The sequence below is a fragment of the Oncorhynchus tshawytscha genome, linkage group LG06 (genome assembly GCF_018296145.1).
Source record: "Oncorhynchus tshawytscha isolate Ot180627B linkage group LG06, Otsh_v2.0, whole genome shotgun sequence".
Taxonomy (NCBI): Eukaryota; Metazoa; Chordata; class Actinopteri; order Salmoniformes; family Salmonidae; genus Oncorhynchus; species Oncorhynchus tshawytscha.
In genome coordinates this window covers 17,547,750-17,561,192 of record NC_056434.1, presented here as the reverse complement: position 1 = coordinate 17,561,192, position 13,443 = coordinate 17,547,750, and the positions used below count along the sequence as shown (strand labels likewise).

The 13,443-nt window shown below is 43.5% G+C and overlaps 1 protein-coding gene across 1 annotated transcript; it reads right to left on the bottom strand.

Moving 5' to 3' along the window:
• Positions 1-3,057: 3,057 nt before the first annotated feature.
• Positions 3,058-10,909, bottom strand: kcnn1b (potassium intermediate/small conductance calcium-activated channel, subfamily N, member 1b). Its single transcript, XM_042323039.1, has 8 exons — positions 9,956-10,909; positions 9,754-9,849; positions 9,223-9,641; positions 8,556-8,697; positions 5,657-5,767; positions 4,199-4,326; positions 4,006-4,075; positions 3,058-3,919 (listed from the first exon to the last, which is right to left on the bottom strand). Exons 1-8 carry the CDS (start codon positions 10,790-10,792, stop codon positions 3,638-3,640), a joined length of 2,085 nt encoding a protein of 694 aa, XP_042178973.1. The 5' UTR covers positions 10,793-10,909; the 3' UTR covers positions 3,058-3,637.
• Positions 10,910-13,443: the final 2,534 nt, after the last annotated feature.

Below are 13,443 nucleotides of genomic sequence, written 5' to 3'. Positions count from 1 at the left end.
AAGTGAATAATTTAACACATCAGGAGCTAAAAATATTTAAATGTTATCAATATTATTCATTTTAGCCTAGTTGCTGAGAACAGTAGGCTACATTATGTAGTCAAAATTCTGGAAAATAGCACATCCTGTACAAACAGAGCAGAAATGTAGGGCTCTATTTAATCTGCATCATCGGTGACTGAAATTGAAATTTCAATGTTCCCGCTTTAGTGGAGACAGCATTCAGCGTAAATGCTGCATATGTCGGCTTAATTGGAAATGACCTTTACATTTCTATCGTGGAATCTGTAACACTTCAACTTTAGGCCGGGATTCAATCCAATCATGCTTTGTTGACACAGTTCATTTCTGATTGAGCAGGCATGCAGCCTTTACCATGAATGCAGACTCCGTGAATGCGTTAACATTGCCTTTTTAAAAGGTACATTTTGGAGACAAAACGTGATTAGATTGAATCCAGGCCAACTTTTCTTTCCAATTTGCAAGAGGCTTAATCCAGAGATCTGTACATAATGACGAGATGCTCATGTCTGCCCTAACAATGGGAGTCTTTGTCCTAAAGGCGGGAAGGCAGATGACAAGTTTAGGGCTGCATTTTATTCCCATATAAATGCATTGGGCTTATTCTGGACATATTTTGACTAGAGTTAGCCCTCTCCCTTCGTCTCTTCCTCTCTGCCGAAACTACAGTATATCGCTAGAGAAAGCATCTGAGCGAGCGAAACAGCACTACATATGTAGCCCATGTATCTGATGCTGTCTGGCCAGACATAGTATGACATGCCATACTCTTTTGGTCCAGGCAGCATCAGATACATGTTCTACACATACTGAGACAGAGGGGCGCTGTTTTACTTGCTCTGATGCTTTAACTGAGATGTGTCTTTCTGTTGGCGTGCGTCTCTTCTCATAGCTAGCTATGGAGTCCATAAGGAGAGGCTGAGGACAATGAGGTGTGCTAAAGGTTCCGCGCCTGTCTCTGACTGACTCTGATATGACTACTGACCTCCCTCGCTGTAACCAAGACGCTCCCCCCTCCCACCACCACTTGGATCGTTCTACTTCCATTCTTGCCTCAACTCCCTGACTTTTACATTTTCTTGAATCACATTTTATTAAATGAAATGTGGTTACTTGTATGTATTACTGCAATTTAGCTTTTAGCTGCCATAGTACACATGAAAGTAAATAAACCATCATCATCATACATTAATTATGAGGCTGGTTCTAGTCAAACCCACCAATGCAACACTTCGGCTTGATTCAACAGGAGATGCTTGCAATGACCGAGACCCCGATCACAGTAACCCAAGAGGGCAGTCCCTACCAGACAAAGCCCCTGATGTCATGCAGGATTGCTACTCTGGAACTGCCCTCCACCACCAAACGTTAGTACCAGAGCAGAGCACTAACAGCATGTCCCCTTCCACTTCTCTGCCACTGGCTACTTCGAATGGAGTCGCTCCACCAAGGAAATCTCCACCATTAAAAATGACACTTTCCCATCTGAGCAATCAAGAACTCCTACGCTTTTGTAGCCAGGTGGGTGGTACTCTTGAACTGCAGCGCGGAAGCCCACTCATGGCCGAGTGGCATGGGACCACGGTGGAACGTCCTAATGATGACTGTGGCTCTGTCTGCTATTCTCCGAGTACAAAACATGGTTCAGGGGTGGCAGGTTTCCAGCCACGATCAAAGCAGGGCTTCCTGAAGGACTGCCTCTCCACATTTTCTAAGGGAACTCCTCCTTCTCTGCAGTATACCCACTCCTATCCTCAGAACACCCTGGCCTCATCGTCATCCCAGTTTTTCACGCAGAATCCAAATCAAGCAGATCCCTCAACAGAGACCATTGATCACCAGCAGGATAATTTCAAATCCCGATGCAGAGGAAAATACAGGCTGAAGGAGTATAGTCAATGGCAGCAGACCCATAATAATTTCAAGCTTAAAGAGCATAACCTACCACCAGTATTGACTTCTGAAAAACCAGAACCTTCGCTCAATATACCTATGAAAGGCAATGAGTCAAGTGAAGTTAGGCAGCTCTTGGTTTTGTCTCAACCTCAGGACCAGCAGCAACCTCCCATAGAAACGCAACACCAATGGATGTTAAGGAATGGTTTACCTAGCTGCTGTGCGAATGAGGGTGGAGTACATTGTGGGAGCCAACAACCTTCCTTACACCAGCATCTACATCAAGACCCTGAATGGCAGCATTGTTGTGACCATTTTAGCACCCTAAAATGCCATCAGTCTTCTCTTTACCCATCCAGCAGCCCACAAGTGAATAATTCATCTGCGGCTACTAGCAACAAAAGCAGTGTTCACTCCTCTTCCGGTTGCCATCGGTGGCCTGAGAACCATAGTCTAGTGGGGAAAAGGCAACGACAAAGAGAGCAGAAGGTACATCCTCATACCAAAAAGGTTGGCCATGTTGGATCGATGCCTTCCCTGTCCAAGAGCAGTGGCCCACTCCTTCCCGACACAGTTGTGACCAGCGCTAAATACAGTGGGGATGTTGGAAGACCCCGAGCAGCCCAGTACATTGCACACTGAAAAAGATCTGTATTTGAGATCATGAGAGATTAAAGCCTCAAGTTTGATTATGGCTCTACTTTGCCTTTCTGCTTGATATAGTTCTTACATTTCTTTATGTTTAATTATATAAGATGTTTATACACTGTAGGAAAAACCCACTGACAGACATCAATTCAATGTCTAGTTTGGATTGACATTTGGTTGTTATCAATTAACCAGGAATTTATCATGAAATCAACAACAAGAAAAACGTCACACTGTCATTGGATTTCGGTTAAAGTTGGGTGGAAGAAATACAAAATTCCATTACGTCAGTGACTTTTTGCAAGTCCAATCAGTTTTCCACGTTGATTTTACATCACACAGAGGTTTGGTTTTTTTTTGGGGGCAACATTGATTCAACCAGTTTTTGCCCAGTGGGTAGATGTGTTTATTACAACAGGTATATTTCTTGTTCCTCCAGATATCATGACACACAGGAAGTGACCAGTAACTTCCTTGGGGCCATGTGGCTCATCTCTGTCACTTTTCTCTCCATTGGTTATGGAGACATGGTCCCTCACACTTACTGTGGAAAGGGTGTCTGTCTGCTGACTGGAATCATGGTATGTTTCCAACACATTCCCCATTGACAAGTGCCAAAAGAGATCTTTGACATTCATGATGAGGTAGCTCTAGGGCAGGGTTATTTTATTTATATATTTATTGTTGGACAAAAGACTAAAAACACCATAAAATTAGCTTCAATTGACTTTCATTTTGGAAGTCTGTTCCAAAGTAATCCAAATCAAATAAAAAGAATGTCATATACACGTGTTTAGCTCCAATAGTGCAGTAATATCTAAAAATACACACAATCTAAAGTAAAGGAATGGAATTACGAATATATCAATATTTGAACGAGCAATGTCAGAGTGGCATAGACTAAGATACAGTAGAGTAGGATAGGATACAGTATACCTATGAGATGAGTAATGCAAAATATGTAAACATTATTGTGTGGCGAGTGTTCCATTATTACAGTGGTCAGTGATTTCAAGTCTATGTACTGTACATCATTTGAGGTCACAACAGTGGAGATGGCACTGGCAGGCTGTCAGCTGTAAGATATGGTCTGTGGTGCAGTGTAGGGGGAACGTTTGCGCCTGGCGGGAACCCAATTGTCCTCGGAGCCCTTCGAGGCTGTCTGAACACGGGGGGCCAAGCCATCCAGAAAGTCCCTGTGCTGCTGTGTGACGGCCTGGGAGACCCGGCTGGGTAGGGTCTGCAGACTGGCTAGGATGGAGTCCAGTTTGTCGTCCAGACTACCGATCCTCCTATCCAGCTCCTTGCTGCACCGCTGCAGATCAGACACCAGATCATGCATCATGTTCTGAGTCTGTGGAGCAAAAACGGTGACAAACTTTCATAATCAGTGTTTAGAAAAAAATCTATCAATTAGAGATGATGAAGGTGCTTCGTCACCTTGGCTAGATCCACAAGTGTATTAGCCTGGTCAATGAGTTTCCTCTGTTCCATTTTGACTCTGCGCAATCTAGATGACGTGGGAGAGGGAGAGAGTTATGGAGGGAAAAGGGAAGGGTTAACTTAGGCAGTGTAACACACGCAAATAAACAAATCTTTATTTAACAACGGTTTGAAAAGGCACACTACTTACTGGTGAATGGCTTGCAGGAATTTCCGCTGATGTTTGCGTACCCTGGCGCGATCAATCTTCTTGACTAATTTTGTGTGTTTGTAGATCAGCCATGTCTCCCTGAGTACATTGGCAGCTGTGTTTTTCACCTTTGGGAACATTCCAGAAAGCAGAGACATGACAGACTGGCTGACATGGCAGACTGTCATAATGGACTGCCCTAGCAGTGGAGTCTGTCTTAGATAGACTGTCTGAGATAGATAGACACTAATTCCCAAAAGCCTGTTAGCATGGCCATTGAGGACTTTCACCATTTTGAAGTAGGCAACTGAGTGGGGCTTCCTATGGGTTAATGGATGACTAAATAAGTCCATCCAGGTCACCGGGAGAGATCAGCCAATTAATTATACTTGTGAGGAAACATTCCATAACTGCAGGTGGAAGAAAATCACCAACCTTGGTTTTATACCTGTTCAAACAACACACTCCAGGTGGCAGTGTGCACCCTTTCAGTTTGTTTGCCAACTCATAGAAGTAGTAGAAGAAGAAAATGGACTACTTCGAAAGCCTTCTACTAATTGGATAGTAACTTAAATTTAATAGAATGATTATTATTATATATTTAGGCCAAAACTTCATCTAAAACAGACTGAAATTTCAGGCCTTCTTTTCAAACAGCTCTTATACTAAAAGGGCATTATCATTTTCACAATTTCCCAGTATTATTCCAACATCATAGTGTGAAAATATATATAAAACACAGGAAAATCACATTGTTGACTGCACTGGGCCTTTAAACTTGCCCTTAGAACTGAAAATGAACATGCTTTCAACATTAGACAAATACACCTTTTCAACAACATTTTGCTTATTGGGTTGCTGATTGGGGGCATTATCTTTTTTTATATTGTCTATTTATTTTTAAAAATATTATCAGGTATGTATCAGGTTTGGGTAGTAAAACCACAGGTCCGCATCCTGAGTGGCGCAGTGGTCTAAGGCACTGCATCGCAGTGTTTCCACGTCACTACAGCCTGGAATTCGATCCCAGGCTGTGTCACAACCGGCCATGACTGGGAGACCGATAGGGCGAGGCACAATTGGCCCAGCGTCGTCCAGGTTAAGGGAGGGTTTGGCCGGGGGGGCTTTACTTGGCTCATCGTTTTCTAGCGACTTCTTGTGGCGGGCCGGGTGCCTGCAATCTGACTTCTGTCATCAGTTGAACAGTGTTTCCTCCAACACATTGGTGCTTCTGGGTTAAGCGAGCAGGTGTTAAGAAGCGTGGCTTGGTCGGTCATGTTTTGGAGGACGCATGACTCTACCGAGCCGATTGAGGAGTTGCAGCGATGAGACCAGATCGCAATTGGATATCATGAAATTGGGGAGAAAAAGGGGTTAAAATTACTCAAATGAAATAATCCACGGGTTCAGGTCAGGCACAACTTTTTATATCCATGAAGACCTCTAATGTCCACTTACTCGTTTGTATAGCTGAGAGTCCATCATGAAGTTGTGAACGTGCTTTTCAGCTCTGGTCAACTCTGACCTCCTCGCAACTACAGCAACCACCATGGCAGTGCAGCCGGCCCCCTGGAGAGAAAGACACAGGCACTAATACTTTCAAGAATCGTTATATATGATTTATTCAATATCATAAACTGGGTGGTTCGAGCCCTAAAAGCAGATTAGCTGACAGCCATGGTATATCAGACCGTATACCATGGGTCTCACAAAATAGTCAACAAAACTAAGGAGCTGATCGTGGACTTCAGGAAATAGCAGATGGAGCACCCCCGCTATCCATATTGATGGGACAGCGGTGGAGAAGGTGGAAAGCTTCCACAACACTGACAAACTGAAATGGTCCACCCACACAGACAGTGTGGTGAAGAAGGTGCAACAGCCGCAGCCACAGACATTTTTTTGGCACCTAAAACCCACACAAACATTTACAGATGCACAATTGAGAGCATCCTGTCGGGCTGCAGCACCGAGTGGTAGGCCAACTGCACCACCCGCAACCGCAGGGCTCTCCAGAGGGTGATGCGGTCTCCCCAACGCATCCCCGGGGGCAAGCTACCTGCCTTCCAGGACACCTATAGCACCCGATGTCACAGGAAGGCCAAAAAGATCATCAAGGACAACAACCACTCAAGCCACTGACTGATCACCCCGCTATCATCCAGAAGGTGAGGTCAGTACAGGTGCATCAAAGCTGGGACCGAGAGACAGAAGCTGTTTTTCAATCTCGGACTGTTAAATTGCCATCACTAGCACAATAGAGACTGTTGGCCTATATACAGTGCCTTGCGAAAGTATTCGGCCCCCTTGAACTTTGCGACCTTTTGCCACATTTCAGGCTTCAAACATAAAGATATAAAACTGTATTTTTTTGTGAAGAATCAACAACAAGTGGAACACAATCATGAAGTGGAACGACATTTATTGGACATTTCAAACTTTTTTAACAAATCAAACTGAAAAATTGGGCGTGCAAAATTATTCAGCACCCTTAAGTTAATACTTTGTAGTGCCACCTTTTGCTGCGATTACAGCTGTAAGTCGCTTGGGGTATGTCTCTATCAGTTTTGCACATCGAGAGACTGAAATTTTTTCCCATTCCTCCTTGCAAAACAGCTCGAGCTCAGTGAGGTTGGATGGAGAGCATTTGTGAACAGCAGTTTTCAGTTCTTTCCACAGATTCTCGATTGGATTCAGGTCTGGACTTTGACTTGGCCATTCTAACACCTGGATATGTTTATTTTTGAACCATTCCATTGTAGATTTTGCTTTATGTTTTGGATCATTGTCTTGTTGGAAGACAAATCTCCGTCCCAGTCTCAGGTCTTTTGCAGACTCCATCAGGTTTTCTTCCAGAATGGTCCTGTATTTGGCTCCATCCATCTTCCCATCAATTTTAACCATCTTCCCTGTCCCTGCTGAAGAAAAGCAGGCCCAAACCATGATGCTGCCACCACCATGTTTGACAGTGGGGATGGTGTGTTCAGGGTGATGAGCTGTGTTGCTTTTGCGCCAAACATAACGTTTTGCATTGTTGCCAAAAAGTTCAATTTTGGTTTCATCTGACCAGAGCACCTTCTTCCACATGTTTGGTGTGTCTCCCAGGTGGCTTGTGGCAAACTTTAAACGACACTTTTTATGGATATCTTTAAGAAATGGCTTTCTTCTTGACACTCTTCCATAAAGGCCAGATTTGTGCAATATACGACTGATTGTTGTCCTATGGACAGAGTCTCCCACCTCAGCTGTAGATCTCTGCAGTTCATCCAGAGTGATCATGGGCCTCTTGGCTGCATCTCTGATCAGTCTTCTCCTTGTATGAGCTGAAAGTTTAGAGGGACGGCCAGGTCTTGGTAGATTTGCAGTGGTCTGATACTCCTTCCATTTCAATATTATCGCTTGCACAGTGCTCCTTGGGATGTTTAAAGCTTGGGGAATCTTTTTGTATCCAAATCCGGCTTGAAACTTCTTTACAACAGTATCTCGGACCTGCCTGGTGTGTTCCTTGTTCTTCATGATGCTCTCTGCGCTTTTAACGGACCTCTGAGACTATCACAGTACAGGTGCATTTATACGGAGACTTGATTACACACAGGTGGATTGTATTTATCATCATTAGTAATTTAGGTCAACATTGGATCATTCAGAGATCCTCACTGAACTTCTGGAGAGAGTTTGCTGCACTGAAAGTAAAGGGGCTGAATAATTTTGCACGCCCAATTTTTCAGTTTTTGATTTGTTAAAAAAGTTTGAAATATCCAATAAATGTCGTTCCACTTCATGATTGTGTCCCACTTGTTGTTGATTCTTCACGAAAAAATACAGTTTTATATCTTTCTGTTTGAAGCCTGAAATGTGGCAAAAGGTCGCAAAGTTCAAGGGGGGCGAATACTTTCGCAAGGCACTGTACATAGACTTGAAATCACTGACCACTGTAATAATGGAACACTCGCCACTCGCCACACAATAATGTTTACATATTTTGCATTACTCATCTCATAGGTATACTGTATCCTATCCTACTCTACTGTATCTTAGTCTATGCCACTCTGACATTGCTCGTTCAAATATTGATATATTCGTAATTCCATTCCTTTACTTTAGATTGTGTGTATTTTTAGATATTACTGCACTATTGGAGCTAAACACGTGTATATGACATTCTTTTTATTTGATTTGGATTACTTTGGAACAGACTTCCAAAATGAAAGTCAATTGAAGCTAATTTTATGGTGTTTTTAGTCTTTTGTCCAACAATAAATATATAAATAAAATAACCCTGCCCTAGAGCTACCTCATCATGAATGTCAAAGATCTCTTTTGGCACTTGTCAATGGGGAATGTGTTGGAAACATACCATGATTCCAGTCAGCAGACAGACACCCTTTCCACAGTAAGTGTGAGGGACCATGTCTCCATAACCAATGGAGAGAAAAGTGACAGAGATGAGCCACATGGCCCCAAGGAAGTTACTGGTCACTTCCTGTGTGTCATGATATCTGGAGGAACAAGAAATATACCTGTTGTAATAAACACATCTACCCACTGGGCAAAAACTGGTTGAATCAATGTTGCCCCCCCCCCATCCAAAAAAACCCCAACCTCTGTGTGATGTAAAATCAACGTGGAAAACTGATTGGACTTGCAAAAAGTCACTGACGTAATGGAATTTTGTATTTTTTCCACCCAACTTTAACCGAAATCCAATGACAGTGTGACGTTTTTCTTGTTGTTGATTTCATGATAAATTCCTGGTTAATTGATAACAACCAAATGTCAATCCAAACTAGACATTGAATTGATGTCTGTCAGTGGGTTTTTCCTACAGTGTATAAACATCTTATATAATTAAACATAAAGAAATGTATGAACTATATCAAGGAGAAAGGCAAAGTAGAGCCATAATCAAACTTGAGGCTTTAATCTCTCATCTCAAATACAGATCTTTTTCAGTGTGCAATGTACTGGGTACGAATGATACAGTGCTGGTGGAACAGCCTACTGTGTTGGGGCGGGGCCTGTACCTCTCACAGATGCGCACTGTCCATGAGGCGATGATCCAACAGGAGACACTGAAGACCAGCAGCACGGTGCCGGGGCAGATGGTCATGAGAGTCTTCATGACGAAGCGCGTGTTGAAGTTGATCTTGTTGATTGCGCCGATGCTGCGCGACGAGGCGTCTGTGAAGAGCTTGCTGTGCAGCAGCATGACGCGACTGATCAGGTAGAGCCTGAGGAACATGGGGATGGAGAGGACGATGTCCACGTCGGCATCAGTTACTGAGGGCATGTAGGTGAAGGCCAGCCGGGCCGTCCAGGTGAAGACATACTGGCCCGGGATGGGGTGGATGGCACAGACCAGCAGCTCCAGCAGAACTAGGAAGATCCGCTCATAAGTCATGGCAATCCTCCAGTCATCAGCTGCATTATCCACCATGAAGAGCTGTGTGTGTAGGTGTAAGGAGAGTAGGGCGAACAAGGGGATTTATTCAATGGGGAAATAAGAGTAAGGGGGAAAACTATAATATTATTGTCGAGATGGGGATGCATATCACCTGTATTTCCCGTGCATGGTACATCACGATTAGTCCAAGCAATATAGCAGTTGAAAGGCTGATAAGGCATTTCAGAGAGAATGAGTATGAGGATTCCTGCAGAGAAGACAGACAATTAAGATGTATTTTGAATCAGTCTTGTCTTACCAATGCTAGCTTACATTATTTGAGGTCAATCCACTACAATAGAGACATTTCTTACCTTCGTGTAAACCCCCCAGGACAATTCCGTCTCCATCACCATGATGACGATCCCAAGCATCCCAAAGATCAAGGCATAGTCGCTCAACTGTTTGCGCTTTCCAAAGAGTGCCTTACGCTGGCTCAATCTATAGCCAATGTCCTTGGTCCTCTTCTGTGGCGTGTTGCTTCCTCCTTCACTGTTGGCCTTACTGTTGTTCTCGCTGAAGCCTTTCGAGAACACCTCCTCCAAGACAGACCTTTGGAGTGTCTGAAGGGGCTCTTGTCTCTCTGAGTCCAGCTCTGAAAGGTTTGGTGGCGAAGCTCCAAGGCTGCTCGGGGGTCTTCCAACATCCCCACTGTATTTAGCGCTGGTCACAACTGTGTCGGGAAGGAGTGGGCCACTGCTCTTGGACAGGGAAGGCATCGATCCAACATGGCCAACCTTTTTGGTATGAGGATGTACCTTCTGCTCTCTTTGTCGTTGCCTTTTCCCCACTAGACTATGGTTCTCAGGCCACCGATGGCAACCGGAAGAGGAGTGAACACTGCTTTTGTTGCTAGTAGCCGCAGATGAATTATTCACTTGTGGGCTGCTGGATGGGTAAAGAGAAGACTGATGGCATTTTAGGGTGCTAAAATGGTCACAACAATGCTGCCATTCAGGGTCTTGATGTAGATGCTGGTGTAAGGAAGGTTGTTGGCTCCCACAATGTACTCCACCCTCATTCGCACAGCAGCTAGGTAAACCATTCCTTAACATCCATTGGTGTTGCGTTTCTATGGGAGGTTGCTGCTGGTCCTGAGGTTGAGACAAAACCAAGAGCTGCCTAACTTCACTTGACTCATTGCCTTTCATAGGTATATTGAGCGAAGGTTCTGGTTTTTCAGAAGTCAATACTGGTGGTAGGTTATGCTCTTTAAGCTTGAAATGATTATGGGTCTGCTGCCATTGACTATACTCCTTCAGCCAGTATTTTCCTCTGCATCGGGATTTGAAATTATCCTGCTGGTGATCAATGGTCTCTGTTGAGGGATCTGCTTGATTTGGTTCTGCGTGAAAAACTGGGATGACGATGAGGCCAGGGTGTTCTGAGGATAGGAGTGGGTATACTGCAGAGAAGGAGGAGTTCCCTTAGAAAATGTGGAGAGGCAGTCCTTCAGGAAGCCCTGCTTTGATCGTGGCTGGAAACCTGCCACCCCTGAACCATGTTTTGTACTAGGAGAATAGCAGACAGAGCCACAGTCATCATTAGGACGTTCCACCGTGGTCCCATGCCACTCGGCCATGAGTGGGCTTCCGCGCTGCAGTTCAAGAGTACCACCCACCTGGCTACAAAAGCGTAGGAGTTCTTGATTGCTCAGATGGGAAAGTGTCATTTTTAATGGTGGAGATTTCCTTGGTGGAGCGACTCCATTCGAAGTAGCCAGTGGCAGAGAAGTGGAAGGGGACATGCTGTTAGTGCTCTGCTCTGGTACTAACGTTTGGTGGTGGAGGGCAGTTCCAGAGTAGCAATCCTGCATGACATCAGGGGCTTTGTCTGGTAGGGACTGCCCTCTTGGGTTACTGTGATCGGGGTCTCGGTCATTGCAAGCATCTCCTGTTGAATCAAGCCGAAGTGTTGCATTGGTGGGTTTGACTAGAACCAGCCTCATAATTAATGTATGATGATGATGGTTTATTTACTTTCATGTGTACTATGGCAGCTAAAAGCTAAATTGCAGTAATACATACAAGTAACCACATTTAATTTAATAAAATGTGATTCAAGAAAATGTAAAAGTCAGGGAGTTGAGGCAAGAATGGAAGTAGAACGATCCAAGTGGTGGTGGGAGGGGGGAGCGTCTTGGTTACAGCGAGGGAGGTCAGTAGTCATATCAGAGTCAGTCAGAGACAGGTGCGGAACCTTTAGCACACCTCATTGTCCTCAGCCTCTCCTTATGGACTTCATAGCTAGCTGGCTAACTACTCCTCTACACTACTAATGTGTAGCACCCAGTTGGATGATGCCCCAGAGCTGCTGGAAGATTAACTTAATGGCTCCTGTACATTTTGAAAATTTGATTCATATTTAGTTGTTTTTAATTGTCTTTTTATTAAACTTTTTGTTTTTGTTAGTTAACTAAGAATGTATTAATAATCCAGTGATTTTGTCCAGGCTTTTCAATACTGTGATGCTGGAAAGGCAGTTGGGTAAATCTTGTCACTTAACACTGTTTACATTGATGAACTACAAAGAGTTTGCTAGGAAGGAATCCAGATTCGAATAAAAATGTTTTCCAAAGCAACTTCATATATTAGTGTAACCATGTGCACTTGCCAATGCATGGTGTATTACAGTCGTCCAGCTAAAAGGGTGTTGCGTTAACACAAGAATAATCTGCAAGAAAGCAGAGAAAACATGAACAAATACAATACAAAGACATTGACTCAACTCCCTCAAAGTTGTAAAGTGTCATATCTGATCATAAAGACAATTTTCTAAAAGCCTTTTTAAGTGAATTAAAGCAGTGTGCACTTCAGTTGAGGGCAAAAGCTAACAAAGATCTAAAGCAAACATAGGACTTCTAACAGAGACATTTTGTGAGACTGGAGAGCCCCTGTCAAAACCAGATGAGAGCCCCTCTGATAAGAATCCTCCTCCAACAGGGATATCACCATTGCTACTGAAAGGATGTAGGACAGGCTTGAATAAAATAAAACTATTGTCAACAATAACTGGCGCATCATTGTTGAATACACAATTTAGACATTTTTACATTGCTTTTTGTTTTTGTTTGTACTCAAATCTTTTTTGTCGTTATGTAGCCTTGTGTATTTGCCAACTGTGCTAAAACATCCACAGTACTATTTATTTAAGAAAATTATTAGAATCAATATCACAGATTATTCATGATTCATAATTTCCATCTCCTGACTTACTGAGTTTTCCATTCTTTTAACAACTGCACCACAAATACTTGCCCTCAACATATAACTGATAACCTTTGAAAGCATTTCAGGACAAGAAACCTAGTCTAATTTATCAAGCAACTACACAATATTCAAGAAACTCTACAAGGAACTGGTTAAATGCATTTGAAGTTATTGCCTTTAAAATGAACTGCTATCGACCCTCTCTTTGCTAGCTCAATTTTTTTTTTACCCAATCGTGTGTCCCTTTAGGAAAAAGAAAAACTATTGCATGTATTATTGTAATTTTCTCTGCTCTATCGACCCAAAGCATTAGACAACTGACCAGACCAGTAGTCATACCCCTTAGCCTGGAGACTCTTACCTTATTCCTTCAGATACATTTCTCTCCCTGTCCTTGTAGAAATCCAGACACAACTTGGAGGTGATCTTGGCCAGTGCCGGGGAAGGGCACCGCTCGAAAGGCATCTGAAGTGGGAGCCAGACAACAGGCTCTTCTTAGACAGGCTCTTCCTACACTTGAGATAGGGCCGCTTTCCTTTGAAAATGATCATTAGGATTCAAATTGAAGAAAGGGCAGCTGCTGGGCATATTAA